The sequence below is a fragment of the Magallana gigas genome, chromosome 8, assembly GCF_963853765.1.
Source record: "Magallana gigas chromosome 8, xbMagGiga1.1, whole genome shotgun sequence".
Taxonomy (NCBI): Eukaryota; Metazoa; Mollusca; class Bivalvia; order Ostreida; family Ostreidae; genus Magallana; species Magallana gigas.
Genome location: NC_088860.1, coordinates 17,288,928 through 17,304,471, shown reverse-complemented (window position 1 = coordinate 17,304,471; position 15,544 = coordinate 17,288,928). Strand labels below are relative to the sequence as shown.

The following is a 15,544-nucleotide window of genomic DNA, read 5'->3' as shown; positions in this document are numbered from 1 at the left end:
CAAATCTCGTTTTTGGCCGATATTTCGCGTGAGGAGATGAATGAAAATGGCGACTAGACGATCGTTGCTTCAAAACGAATCGTCGTCTCCTTCTCATGCCAATGATCCAGGCAGGGATCTGTTTGAAGCTTGTAGAAACGGAGATCTTAACAAAGTAAAGAAACTGGTGAACCACCATAATGTCAATGCGAAAGATACAGCGGGAAGAAAGTCATCTCCACTTCATTTTGCAGCTGGTATGGATGACGTCAAATTAATTAAGCTTTGTTTTGATTTTGTGTTTGTTTATGTTTTAGTATTCATTAAAGTTCATATATTGCATGAAGAATGATTTAAGATGTCATTCAGATCCATTTTTCCTATTGTATTTGAATAAATTTCGATCAATGATCAGATGTTTAAGAATTTTTCAACATGTTCAAAATTGACAAGAAGAAAGAGATTTGGTTCGTCATAAGTTTGTGTTCTTTTGGTGTCCTTGATTATATTGCGTCAGATCAATATTTGTGTCTCCATTACAGTTATTCTCTCTAAGAAAATAACACATCTTCTTACTTAAAGTTCTAGTGGTTGTCATGCCAACTTTTACATTCTTTTTTTTTAGACATAATGTCAGTTTTGTCTTTTTATATCTTCACTCAGTAAGAATGCTAGTTATTGCTTTCTTGATAATTTTAATGAAATTCAACATGCTTGGATATTTGTACTTTACCAAATTAAATTCTTGAAGCCTTTGACCTGAAAATTAATTGGTACATCACACACTATAGCAATATCTAGGCTTCAACCTGCTTCAGTGTAAAATTGAAGTAGGTTTGACCTACGGAAATTATGATTTTCACTGAAAATTTATCTGACATGCATGTATCGAAGGTGGCCTATTTCGCCAAATTTAGCTGAAATAATATCTTAGTCCCAGCTTGTGCATGACTTTGGCTTAGCAAAAAATAACTTTGACAGGTTTGTTGACCAAACCTAAATTACATATGGAAACCCAGATGTTCTAATGGACATATTATCATTCCTGGAAATGAAAGTATCAATTTTCTTATTTTTAACTCTTAAAATTCATCTAATTTCTTGATTTTTTCTGCATCAAATGAAAAGCTTATGTCTCCAGTAAGAATCAATTATTGTGTGTTGAATATCCTCAGTGTTTTGACCATCTGTCAAGCCATTTGGGGGGGGGGGGGGGGGGGGGAGAGGATGGACAAAGAATGAAAATGACCTTTATTTTAGTAACTCAAGAGGAAAGAGAGATTTAGTAATATCTTCACTTTTTTTTGTTGCCTGACGTCTGTAAGCTTTTTGAAAAAGAACACACTTGGTAGACTCCTGTTTAGCATAACATTTCTCATGGCCTGAGGGTGTGTCATGTGTGATGACCCTGACCTAAGGTGACTTTACAAGGCCAAGGTCACATCATCTAGATGATGACTTTAAAATGAAACAAGGAAAAATTAATTCATGATGATTTTTGTATTAATTTGCTTCAAAATGGTAATGGCAGTACATTTCAAATTCATACCCCATTAAATAAGATTAAATTAATATATATACTGAGCAAGATTTCTAGATTTATTGTAGTATTTGGTATTGATCTGCAATATCTGCATATTATTTTGTGGTTGAATGGCTTTTGTTCTTTATTGAACAATATTGATAGGTGCTGCATACATGTTATTTGGATTTCAGTGTCACAATTTGCAAGTCCAGGTATTTACCTATGAATAAGTAATAACATGTAACAGCTGTCAATAACAGCAGTTCCAATGATCCAGACATGGATATCTCAGCAGTAGTTAGCCAATTACTTGACTGGTTTTGTGTGTCATATAATGTTCACTGTGATTTTATGTGTGTTCAGAAAGCTTTGAAGATTAGGAATTCAATTTTTGTACCTGTTTAGGCTTAAAGCTGTAATTCTTTTCTGTTTTTCCCCAAATTTATATAAGAAACTACTCTTTTTTCCAACCTTCCATCCATCCTTAAATTGTTCTTTGAAAACATTTTGAACACTGTGATTAGATCTAATCAATGTTCTGATTTTAATGGTCAAGAAGAAAATTTCCCCTGTCTGATTTTCAAACTTTATTTGGAAGCATGAAGACTGGACAAGAAGATTAAGTTTTGTTATATAATTTATGTCAGAGAGGATTTATATAGGCAATGCCTGCTATCCGTTTATGTGATATATTGCATAATAAAATGTTGTTTAAATTAAATTAAAAGTTTTGTGATATTAAATGATTTCAATGGAATTTATTAAAATGCAAATGTTCTAATAATTTGGGGGAAATATTTACAAATTTCAATTTGACTTTTGGTGTATTATAGATTATTCTTCACCATTGTAAATTTTGCATGTCATTGTTAAAAGCTGTGTCTTTATAAGGTTTTAATGTTTACAACTTTTATTTGACTCCAGGTTTTGGGAGGAAGGATGTGGTAGAGCATTTATTGGAGTGTGGGGCAAGTGTCCATGCCAAGGATGACGGGGGACTGATCCCCCTACACAATGCCTGCTCCTTCGGGCACGCCGAGGTGGTGCAGCTTCTACTGAGGAGTGGGGCGGACGCCAATGCCCGAGACAACTGGAACTACACCCCCCTACACGAGGCTGCTATCAAAGGGAAGATTGATGTCTGTATTGGTGAGTTTCTTTTTGAATGTCAGTCACTTGATGTATTTTGATGAAGATTTTTGGGAAATATGACCAAGAATTTGTTTTTAACAAAAATTATTTGATTTTGTGGAATTGATAAGCGGATTATCTGAATTGCATTCTTAAAGTTTTGCCAGAAAAGTTATGAAAACCAGAAAACCTGGTTTTGTAAGCATTTGAAATACGGCTTAAATATGAAATGACAAGATAACAACCCTACAAGTATTGTAAAGGCTGTTCTATTGCTGGAAAAACAAGCAAGTTTGATTGATGATCATGCTGAATTAAAGACGAGTTCAATAGATTTTTTTCAAACACAGTGTTTGCAAAGTCAAAAAACAAGATATTTTCACCCTTATTAGAATAGGGTTGAGTTATGTCCTATATTCAAAAGACCTTTGTACAAATGTCATGCCTAATTTAGAAATTAACAGATGCATCATAAATACAATGCATACTGGTACACATCCATATTTAAAACAAATGCAGCTTTATTTAGAAAATCTCCAATGAAAATAGCTTTCTATGTCAGAACCAGCTATTGTCTTAGTGATTGTATTGGGTACAAAAGGAAGTAAGAGTTTGCAGTATGGAGGTCTGGTTAGTGATTCTAACAAGGAAACAGAATCAGGGCCATTAATTGTTGAGTACACATACTTATCTCCTCCTAATGAAGCACACATGCTGTTTCCTGTAAGTGATCTGATTTTGGTGATTTACCAATTGATGATGCTGTGATTTTGTGGCCTAATTAAAAGCATTTCCAGCACCCATGACCTAGAATGATTCATTTATGAGAAGTTGCTGCAAGTCTACAACTTGTTTATCACTGTTTTATTGGTGTTTTCTTATATATAACACAGCATTTACCTGGGGTATAGGTGGAGGTGTGAATTTGTGTGTCCAGATAAGTGGTTACCTGTATGGCCAATCAAGTGTGACCATGTATTCAGGGCTAGCTTTCACTGTGGTCCCTCAGGCGTCCAGTGTCACTTGGCAGCTGAGTTGTTTTTTCCTGGCTAATTGTGAAGTACAACTTCTTTTACACAAGATCATGTAATGTAAACAATAGAAGGTTTATGGGGTCTTGAGTAGTTTTACAATCCTCCAGAGAAGTCACATGACTGTCCTCTAGAGACTACTGGTCTTGCTGAATTACACACTGTACACATCTGCTGCCCATACACAGATGATCAGTGATAGTAGACTTCATTAGTAGAAGAAACTTGCAGAGGAAAGGAGAATTTTATAGAGATTTTTACTTGTTTTAAGAAAAGCTTTCAAAAAGGAAGTAGGTTTTAGCTGTGACTGGTTTTACATGTGAATTAATCCTGGATTAGACAGTGTGTTTATGGAGTAGTAGATTAAAGAGCATAGAATCCCTTTAAGTGTCTGTCTTGGAGATTACCACAGATTTTAGTGTAACTGGCCACTTCAACCGACTGTTTGTTGTATTATGTGATCGAATGTGAAAAGAGGAACAATGCCCAGAAACAAACTCCAGGATCGCCCAGATACTCAGGGCAGTATCCTGGATATCAGTCTCTCTGAGATCTCCTGTATCCACCCTGTCAATGCTAACTGTACTGTTGCCTCCACAGTTTTGCTGCAGCACTGCGCTGATCCAAACATCCGGAACACCGACGGAAAGACGGCCCTGGACCTGGCTGATCCCTCCGCCAAGGCTGTACTTACCGGTGAGTAAGACCAGAATCAAACTGAATTCAATCAAACTAATATAAATAATCATAATGTAAAAGTTAGACAGGGTTAATTGATTTAATCAATTGCTAATTTATGTATGAAAAAGCAATTGCATAATGCACATTCTTCCAGGGTTTCAAGGTAGGATTTGATTCATATTTAGATATGAATAAAAGAATCTGACATCTGTCAACCAGAATATAATAATGCCATATTGAGTCAATAAAAAGTAAGCTGTTTTCATAAAAAAAAAACATGTACAAGCTGTTTGCTTTCAGAAGTTTTTTTTTAAATATGTAATGCAAAGAAAAGGGGAAAAATACATACTTGAAAATAACTATTAACTGTGTGTCACAATATTGCATTATATAGATCATGACAGATTACTATGCAGGGTCAAAATGATCAATTTGACTGCGACATATTTTAACTTTTTATGGGCAATTTTCAAATCCACATGTCAATTTCCAGATTCAGGGAACATTTTTTACAATGCCACCAAATGAGCTTTTATTGTTGTACCCCAGGAAGTGTCAGCCCATTCTTCTCCCTGGCACCTTGCTCCTGTTAGGCAGACAGGGAGATAAATGGTCCTAGATTATGTGGTGATTGTCTTTTAATTGACCAATAACAATGTCAATTCTAATCCCTCATTGACCAGTGTCCAACAGGGCCCTGGGGCCTCACCTGGCAGGAGGTGGTAGGAATTGGGATGTTATTGTCACACCTGGGGTGTGGGGATGGCCCCCAGCCCCAGAGCCTGACACCCAGAGAACAGGGTTTATAGTCCCTGCTCATCAGTAGGACTATTAGATTTATGATTTAGTCTCTCCACAGTATGAGAGCTAGTACACAAAAAGATTAACCAAGTCATATTTATAGATATACACTTCCCAGCCAAAGAATTCTACCTCATATCATAAAACCACATCATGCTCTGAAGATAAAAAACATAAAACATGAAAATAAAAGGTCTGGATAGAGAGAATTGCATTTTTTTAAATCAAAAAATCAACATCTTTGAATATCTTTGGATTAACTATTAATGAAAACCAAATCATTTATTCTTGTACCCAAAATATTTACAGGAGAATACAAGAAAGATGAGTTGCTGGAAGCAGCCCGCAGTGGAAATGAGGATAAGTTGATGTCCCTACTGACCCCTCTCAATGTTAACTGTCACGCCAGTGATGGGAGAAAGGTAGGTACCCACTCATTAAAAATCTCAGCATATGTCTCTCTTATCTCTCTTGTTTTGCATTTGATAACTATCTCCAGGTAAATTGAAAGTTAATCTGATGGCTTGTATTGAGTTCAGTCTGTGACAGACTTGGGTCAACAAAATTAACTGACAACAGTAGCATGCTCCAGCTGTCAATGTATGTATCAGTATAGATACACAGGGCCCCATTCTGTTGAGTAATCTGTGTTGACTTAGGCATGTTAGTCGGAGTTGTAACTTTCATGTTTTCCTTTCACCTGGGTGACACAGTACATGTTATGTTGGACAGGGTTTGACAGATATCCAATCTATAAACCTTCAGACATCTGTCTACAAATTCACTCAAAACTGACAACTGTCACTGGATCAGAAATAAAGAAAATTAATTATTTAGACTGCATAGAAAGCAGGCATGATGTATAGCACACATCAGAATTAATTAGTGTTGTCATGGGGTGAAAATTACTAGGTTGTTTTTTGTGCTTGTCAATCATTATTAAGGTCTTGATTTATGTTGATTTGAATATAGTTGATGCTATTTTTATGGGAGAAATGTTTTTATAAAATGAAAAAAAAAACCAGCTTTTAAAATAAATTGGTTTTAAAAATTGTTGTTATGCTTGGAAGTATTTAAAGATTATTTAGTACAATATACAAATACTTTAAAATGACTGTTTTATAAGTTCATGATAAATATCAACATGATGTGGGGGAAGGGAGAGTAATGGCATCGTATGAAAATGTTCATGTAGCACTAAACAGTTTAATTGTTAATAACATTAACTATGATGAATATGGATTTACATTAGCAATATTGATGTTATTTTTTCAGTCCACACCACTACACCTAGCTGCTGGTTATAACAGAACTCGAATTGTACAACTGCTGTTACAGCATGGAGCTGATGTTCATGCTAAAGACAAAGGGTATAGCTACTTGTACTTATTTAATGAAGAAAATAAAATCACTGCTTGAAAGTTCAGTAACATATTTAAATTGTTCTTCTTGCATGTAACTTATTTTCTGGACTTTATTTTTTCTTTTCAGGGGACTTGTTCCACTTCATAATGCTTGTTCATATGGACATTTTGAAGTTACTGAAATGTTACTTAAGGTACAATATGGTCTTTATATATATATATTCTATTTAAAATAGCTCAAATAAAGAACTGTAAATACTGATATCTTCTCATCATAATTATCTTTTTAAAAAATTTAGGCTGGAGCCAGCGTGAATGCAATGGACCTATGGCAGTTCACTCCCTTGCATGAGGCTGCCTCCAAATCCCGAGTAGAAGTTTGTTCGCTTCTTCTAGCGCACGGGGCTGACCCAACACTGGTTAACTGCCATTCAAAGAGTGCTATTGACGTTGCTCCCACCCGAGAGCTCCAGGAACGACTCCAACAGGAGTTCAAAGGTCATTCACTGCTAGAAGGATGCCGACAGGCGGATGTAGCCCGAGTGAAGAAATACCTGGAAGTAGTCAACTTTAAGCATCCATACTCTGGGGACACAGCTCTGGTAGGTGTCATTATAGCATAGTTCAATAGAGAGCTACATATTGAGTTATGGTATTTTTTAGGCACACAAACTGATAAAGTTCAAAATAATAATTAAATAACTTCTGTTTTATAGCACTGTGCAGCTGCATCACCTTTCCCAAAGAGAAAGCAAGTTGTTGAAGCTCTGATAAGGAAAGGAGCAAACCTCAACGACAAAAACAAAGAGTAGGTGTCTTATGGAATACTGTAACATTGTAATTGAATTACATTTTGCGAAATGATTTTTGTGATTTTTTGAAAATTTGTACCTTACTGTTTTACAGATACGTAACTGCTCTCCACATAGCTGCTGACAAAGCTCACTATGATGTGATGGACGTTTTACTGAAACACGGTGCCAAGGTAGGGACTTATTTTACCAGTCAATTTAAAAGATGCATTGTAAAAATTACTTACATTTCTATCATTTCTTTATAAATTAGTGAAGTTAAATTGATTTTTTGCACTTCAAAGTATGCTTAATATGCTTGCATTTCATGTGTGATTTTTTTATTTATTTTGTAAATGTTCAGCGTGAAATTGTGTCAGAAAAATGTTTGAAATATCCATCCTCTCCATACATTTCATATGGCTTGATTTTACCCCATAGGTGAATGCACTAGATGGTTTAGGACAGACTGCCTTACACAGAGTAGCCCAGCAAGGAAACATGCAGGCATGTCGACTTCTCATGTCCTACGGAGTGGACTCCTCTATTGTCTCATTACAAGGATACACTGCTGCCCAGCTAGCCACAGAAAATATCCAGAAAATGCTCAAAGGTAATATACAGAGCTCACTAGAAATGTATAAAACATATAAATGGGTAAAAAAATACATTAAAATAAATTGAAATACTTTAGAAGCAGATTTGTTGGGTTAAATTTTCTTTGTTTTTAAGCCAAATTAAACTTTGTTGAGATATAATTTTGTGTTAAAGTAATCTATAAAATGGATACCAACTTTTGTGATAATGTAATCTATAAAATGGATACCAACTCTGTAATTATAAATACTTGGGTTAAAATATGTCATGGATTTAATTTTGCCGATTAATACTGCTTACGAAAATAATGAAATTAAATCCTCAACGAAAATTTTTTGCCTCTTCAGTACATGGAAAGGAAACATAATTTTTTATATTCTTATGTACTCAACACTGTAAGCGGTAGTTGTTTTGCAGTGTTATTTTTGTTAACATTGATGTTTAGGATGATAGTAACTGTTTGTATTGTTGTTTACAGAGGACCCACCGGTAGGAGGAACAGACGTTGATATTCAGCTGTTGGAAGCAGCCAAAGCTGGAGACATGGAAGTAGTCAAGGTCTGTTCAGTGCAACCATCATGTCTTTTGCTAAGAATTTTTTTTTACACCCATTAGAAAATCTATTACCTCTGAACTAAGAATTTTTGTGCTCCATAGAGATTACAAATGAGTCACATCTGAATAATTTTTGTGTTGTAGACTAGTATTTAATGTTCATTAGAATTTCTGTTACCTTATATCGAAGAATTTGTGCACTTTGTAGAAATTAGATACACATCTGATTAATGTATTCAATTGTTATTTGTAGAAACTGATATCCCAGAATCCTCACTCGGTGAACTGTCGTGATCTGGATGGACGACACTCCACCCCCCTCCACTTTGCCGCGGGATACAACCGAGTGGTGGTGGTGGAGTATTTACTACAGCACGGGGCCGACGTTCACGCCAAGGACAAGGGGTGAGTCACCGATCGCACACCTAACTGTGTGTACAGTGTACTTGCCTGTAGATTTACTTTGAGTTGTGTGTTGCTTTATAGGTTGTTTAGACAGAGAAGTTATTCTATGTAACATTATTCTTTTCAGTGGTTTGGTCCCACTTCACAATGCCTGCAGTTATGGTCATTTTGAAGTCACAGAACTCTTAATAAAGGTATTCTTTTTTCAATAATGTTTAAAGAATATAAAATGTATGGTACAAATGCCATGTATGTGGTTATTCAAGTGTGAGAATACTAGCATTGTCATCTTATGTGTTTTTCAGCATGGTGCTTGTGTAAATGTGGCAGATCTCTGGAAGTTTACCCCATTACATGAAGCTGCTGCCAAAGGGAAATTTGAAATCTGTAAATTATTGTTAAAAGTAAGTGCTTTGTTTGTAAAAAAGGTTTTATCTTTTAGCTACTGTTTGGCATGTCTTGATCTGATGCACGTTCACAGATGTAGATATATAACCACTGTCCGATGTATTTTAGCATGGTGCTGACCCAAACAAAAAGAACCGGGACGGTAACACACCTTTGGATCTAGTCAAAGAGGGCGATCAGGATGTGGCAGACCTTCTCAGAGGTAAAAACATCTACAATTTACACATCAAGATAAAAAAAAGTAAACATTAACCATACAATTAGATCTAGATACAGATAGATCAAGAAATGAATTTATACCATGGTGTTGTTTGATTTTATTTTAGGGGATGCTGCTTTACTAGAGGCTGCCAAAAAGGGAAATCTAGCCCGAGTTCAAAAATTAGCATCACAAGAGAACATAAACTGTAGGGATACACAAGGCAGAAATTCCACACCACTGCATTTAGCAGGTATTAATTCTGTTTCTGATAATGTCATACTTGATTTTGAAGGTTAATATGATTGGAAGATGACTTGTTAAGTTCAAAGTTTTATCAAACTCAAAGTGACATTGTTCTTAAGGACAGGATTCATTGTAGAGTACATGCATTGTGAAAAGTCACAGAATCTATGTTACATATGTTTACCCATTGCTTGTGTAGACCCAAGGCCCACTGATATAAGCACTTCCTAACGTATGTTTGTAAATATGTTTCTTCCAGCTGGATATAACAATGTAGAAGTAGCAGAGTTCTTGTTAGAAAATGGTGCTGATGTCAACGCCCAGGACAAAGGGGGTCTGATCCCACTCCACAATGCCTCATCTTATGGGGTAAGAACATTTCAAGTTTGATACATTTATGAACATGTGGACCATAATTTTTTTATGGGAGTTAATCTTATTTGGATATGCTTTCTGTGTTTTTCAGCATGTGGATATTGCAGCCCTGTTGATCAAGTTCAACACCTGTGTGAATGCGGTGGACAGGTGGGGATTTACCCCTCTACATGAAGCTGCTCAGAAGGGCAGAACACAGTTGTGCTCTTTACTGGTAAGATACAGATTTATTTCATGTAGATTCAGCAGGGTTGTCTCTAAGACCGGGGGTGGGAATTCTCCTGCCAAAAATGGCATAATTACCCCGCTATTATTGCATTTCTAACACAGTCTACCTGTAAGCTAGACCCTCAGACCCCCCTTCTACTTTTTTATTTCTTCCTTCTACTTCAATTTTTTTTAGACAACCCTGGATCATTCAGGAAGAAATCTGCTGGTTTTTCTACTTTTGAATACTCTATGTATGCTATGTAGTTAATTCTTTAAAAGACACACTTACACATACACTGTACTACAGAATTTTACATTTTAATTCTAGCTGGCTCATGGAGCTGACCCTACCATGAAAAACCAAGAAGGTCACACACCTTTGGATTTGGCCACTGTAAGTAGATATGCCTGTTTATCAATGTAATATCTGATTTAAACTTGCAGATACACTGTAATTTTAAAATAAGCATTCAAAAGAGATGTGTTACATGGAATTATTTCCTGTATTGTAGGCTGATGATGTACATGCTTTACTACAAGACGCAATGCCCCCTGCTGTTCAACCTCCCTCTCTCACAAAATCCAGTATTAACTTGGGTAACACAAGTGATGCCAGCTCTAACAACAGTTTAACGTTTAATGCCTCGGACCTTGGGGTCGCGGCCGGAACCTCTGGCACCTCAGCCGCTGGGGCCTCAATGTCGATGGGCGCGGAAGGGTGTAACATGGAGCGCACCATGGCAGAGGGTGAACGGGGAATAGACAGTATGAGTGTGTCTGCATTCCTGAACAGTGTGGGATTAGAACAGCTTGTGTGTGTGTTTGAAAAGGAACAAATTAGTATGGACATTCTTGTTGAAATGGGACACGACGAGTTGAAGGAAGTGGGAATTAACGCTTATGGACACCGACACAAAATTATGAAGGGACTAGAAAAGTTAGCAGCCAGCAAAGGTAAGACTGAACAGAGTAAAGTTATGGACATGCTCAAACAATAATTGAATGTTCTGTGAAAAAGTATTTCACTGGTAGAGTTTTTATTAATTTGGGTGTGTTTTGTTTCAGCGTCAGCTTCATTGCCTGCAGTGCCAACACAAGGAACAGTGCTAGTTGATCTGACTACAGATGACCCGGAGTACATCTCTGTCGATGAACAGGTAACCACATATGTCTATTGTCTGTTTCCTTGGTCCATAGTTAATAAGACGTGGTAAAGTTTTGGTAATTCAAGGTTTTTTCTCTTCATATGCCAGGATATAATATTTCTTTTCTGAAATTGAATTGGAAATCATCTTTTCAGATGCAGAGCACTCTTCGAGAGCACAAGGACAACGTAGGAGGATTATTTAATAGATATAATATATCTAAGGTCAGTTGACAAAAAAAGATTATCCAATTAAATTTTTGCTTTTCAAAATTCACTGATATAAAACGGGAGAGCATGTTTGATATTATTTTGAGAATTTTGCCCGATTCATATTTCACAGATCCAAAAAATCAGCAACAAACGATTATGGGGTAAATACTGTCACCGACGAAAAGAGGTGGCAGAAGAGAATCACGGCCACGACAATGAGCGACTACTGTTTCATGGCTCTCCCTTTATCAATGCCATTGTACACAAAGGCTTCGATGAGAGACATGCCTACATTGGTGGAATGTTTGGAGCAGGTTAGATTTGAATTGACTCATGTATTTATTAAGAAATATTACTTGGTAATAAGTAATCAATATACTAAACATAGATTTGAAGTTATTTGCATTAAAAAAAACTGGAAAAAATTTCTTTTTTTTCCCTGTAGATTTAATTAATTTATTTCTAGTTCATCTGTTAAGGTGATTTCTTTCCTAAAGGTATTTATTTTGCTGAGAATTCGTCCAAGAGCAACCAGTATGTCTATGGCATAGGGGGAGGGACAGGATGCCCTGCCCATAAAGACAGATCCTGTTATATTTGTCACAGGTAAATTGTAATTTTGTTTAAAAAAAATAAATACAATATTAAGCCTTCTTTTTGTGAAATGTAAAATTATAATGTGATGTTTTCTTCTTATTAGATCCCGACCAGGTCAAAAGGATATTAAATTTCTAAGGCATCAAATTTCAAAACATATTTTTGTGGGGGGGGGGGGGGGTTATTTAGTTTTGATAATTATTAAAAAGGGGGTTTTAAGATGGACGAAATGAGTTATTCCCCTTTAAGAGATGACCATAAAGTTACCCAATGCAGATGCATTTAACCTGAAGTGGCAGTGCCAGAGAAACTGAATATAGATATTATTTTTAGCTCAATCAGTACAGTTTACTGCTCCAGTCATTGAGATGGGATTTTGTTTAGGATCTGATGTTTTATGTTTTTGACTTTGCAGACAGCTGATCCTATGTCGGGTGACACTTGGCAAGTCCTTCCTACAGTTTAGTGCAATAAAGATGGCCCACGCTCCACCAGGCCATCACTCCATCATTGGGCGCCCCAGCAGTGGTGGGCTAATGTTCCCCGAGTATGTTGTGTATAGAGGAGAACAGGTAAATACCATTGTTAATTTCTCTAAACGCATCTCTGCAAATGCTTTATTATAGTCAACAAGCAAATTAGTCTTAACAACTTGTTTTGTTTATTTTTCTGCATTTTCTAACTGAACAAAGTATATGAATTTGAATTGATTATCCACACAATTTAGATTAAATGTATTATGTTATATATTATTTTAATATAACTAATATGTTATTTTTATATTCAGGCATATCCAGAGTACCTGATCACCTTCCAGATCTGTAAACCAGAGTCCCCCGATAATTCTGCAGCTCCAACCCCCAAGAAATCCTAACCACCAAAACAGTTGACCACTCAACCAAGAGATACCAACCTGCCCAGAAAATTGGCACTAACCATATGATTTCCTTGTCTCGCTCCCCGTTCTGATGTCAGTACTGATAGAGACAGTAGAAAATGGCAAAGAAGGGAGTGGCAATGTCCCTGTGGAAGTTTTGGATCATTTTAACAGTTGAATTTGGACAATAATTCTGTGTTGACGATGACCCAAACTGAGCTCGGCACATGGAAACTTCTTGTTAATAGATATGAAAAACATCTTGTTACACGATCTGACAAATTTAGTCATGATAAATCATTACGTGCATACATCCGAGTCTAAACCAGATATTTTTTTGTTTTCAAAGTTGATGTCAATTCTTGCCTGGTTGTGAAAATAAATTTATCCAAATTTGATAGGTGTGCTAAATAATCAAAGAAATTATTCATTCTTTGGGGTATTTTTTCCTTTGAAAAAGTATTTTGAGTGCCATACATTAGTGTTGTTACAGAACTATGCAAGATGCATGAGTTTTAGGTACCTGTTTTGGTTCATTAATGGCAGAATAATTAGTTGAAAACTTATTTAATTTGGACCTTGAATATGATTTTTAAGGTGTTTTGATTTCAAAATTTTAATCATAAGATCATGCTTTCGCATTATTGATTTAGAGGATTTTATGTTTTATTAAAAAAAATAAAAATATTTTTAGATTGATCTTATCCAGTACAAAACTTCTGACAATTTCTTTTTAAGTTCGTGTTTTACAGTAGATATTTTATGTGACAACCAAATGAGAATCTCATTCTAAGTACTTTGTATGGAATGGAAACTGACTGTAATGTAACGGATACTGACCGGGAAGCTGTTATTTAATACCTGTACATTTGTAGATATACTTTGTGAATATTGCTGTGTGTAGTCTGTCAGAATTCTGTGTCCTCTCATGTCTGTATTCGCAAAACCACGTGTCTAAATAAAGCCATGAAGAAAGATAAGCCGTTGTTTAATTTCTGTTTGCCTAGTACAACTGATAATGATACACCCACTGAACCTTTTACCGTTGAATGCTATCCTTGTGTTCTATAAAATATTGTATGCAAGTAAGTTTTGGCCCCCTGTTTTATTTTCACCACTTTTGTCCTTGTCAGCGGGCAAATTTGAGACTTGGCTATTTGCAATGCCTCATATGATCTCTTTTTAAACAAAAAACTGTCTCTGGGCGAATTCCAGAGAGGGTGAAACTGTTTGCAAGTGTAGAAGGGCGAAGATTACACGGGGTAAAAATAACCCCTATAAAGTACTAGTATTGATAAGAAGTAAATACTGGCATATAGATTGACTGATACCCCTTTTCGTAACAGTTTGAAGACAAAGATCTTTTGCATTAACGACCTCTTACTAGTATAATAAAAAAAAAATGCGTGTTGACACCATGAGTCACAAGCTCGTTGTAAGGTATAAGTTGTATTGAAATCCCCCCCCCCCCCCCAAGTGTATTGTATTTGTACTTGGGATAAATCGTTTGAGACTATGCGACAGCTGGGCAAAGATTTATATACTTTATCACAGATCAATGTGCTGGGTTTTCTATTTGGACTTCTTTTTACATGTTCTATGCGGTAATGTTGAGTGCCTAGTGGGAGTGAAACACCTACCGGAATTTCGTTTATCTGCGTTGAATTCAGATCAATTCGGAGAAATGGGTCAAGTGAAGATCAGATTTTGAACATCCCCCCACTTGAACCTCACTCCCCTGTGTCATTTTGCGGAAGATGTAAATGTAAGAGTATTGAGGTTTATTTTAAAGACATCCGTATAAAAGTATGGTCATATTTGAGACATTGGGTTAACACAAAAAGGATGATATTGGGAATATTGCTCTTGCAAAATCTGTGCAATATGCAAGCGCTATAACGTTTGAAGATTTTAATAAAAATACACGATATCTTTTTCAGTACATTCATACAAAATAATTATATTTAAATGCCTCTTGTATGATAGATTTCGTCAGCGCTTGTTTTATATATATACTTTAGTTGCACCATTTTAATATATCTTAAAATTTACCGCTTCTAATCATATTGTGGTACCTTTTGTTATTATTTTTCAATTTAATTTGAATTTTAATAGCATCCATTTTCACTTATTTGTTACTAACTGTGTACAAATGCAGTTCAATATGTATATATCGCCAAAGCCAGAGTAGAAGTATCGCAATGCATTACGATATCTATGAAAAAGAATGAGGCAAAAACCCCAAAACATACGATTTCATGGTACTACATGTACTAGCATATCAATTTTTACATGGCTGATTTCTATATATACATGTATATTACAATTTTGATTTTACGACAGAGTAGAAATAAATTTTTTTAAATCCTAAATTCTGCATGTATAAATTATGGACATCATAACCTCTCTCTTTTT

At 35.7% G+C, this 15,544-nt stretch overlaps 1 protein-coding gene across 1 annotated transcript; it reads left to right on the top strand.

Moving 5' to 3' along the window:
- Positions 1 to 11: 11 nt before the first annotated feature.
- On the top strand, positions 12 to 14,109 carry LOC105329554 (poly [ADP-ribose] polymerase tankyrase-1). Its single transcript, XM_020067753.3, has 26 exons — positions 12 to 236; positions 2,429 to 2,653; positions 4,267 to 4,362; positions 5,458 to 5,570; positions 6,424 to 6,518; positions 6,640 to 6,706; positions 6,812 to 7,114; positions 7,229 to 7,320; positions 7,419 to 7,497; positions 7,745 to 7,916; positions 8,379 to 8,458; positions 8,709 to 8,860; positions 8,988 to 9,054; positions 9,166 to 9,264; positions 9,377 to 9,470; positions 9,595 to 9,720; positions 9,973 to 10,082; positions 10,180 to 10,302; positions 10,627 to 10,692; positions 10,811 to 11,252; positions 11,364 to 11,455; positions 11,599 to 11,667; positions 11,786 to 11,969; positions 12,153 to 12,261; positions 12,668 to 12,824; positions 13,040 to 14,109. Exons 1-26 carry the CDS (start codon positions 41 to 43, stop codon positions 13,124 to 13,126), a joined length of 3,495 nt encoding a protein of 1,164 aa, XP_019923312.3. The 5' UTR covers positions 12 to 40; the 3' UTR covers positions 13,127 to 14,109.
- The last annotated feature ends 1,435 nt before the right edge of the window (positions 14,110 to 15,544 follow it).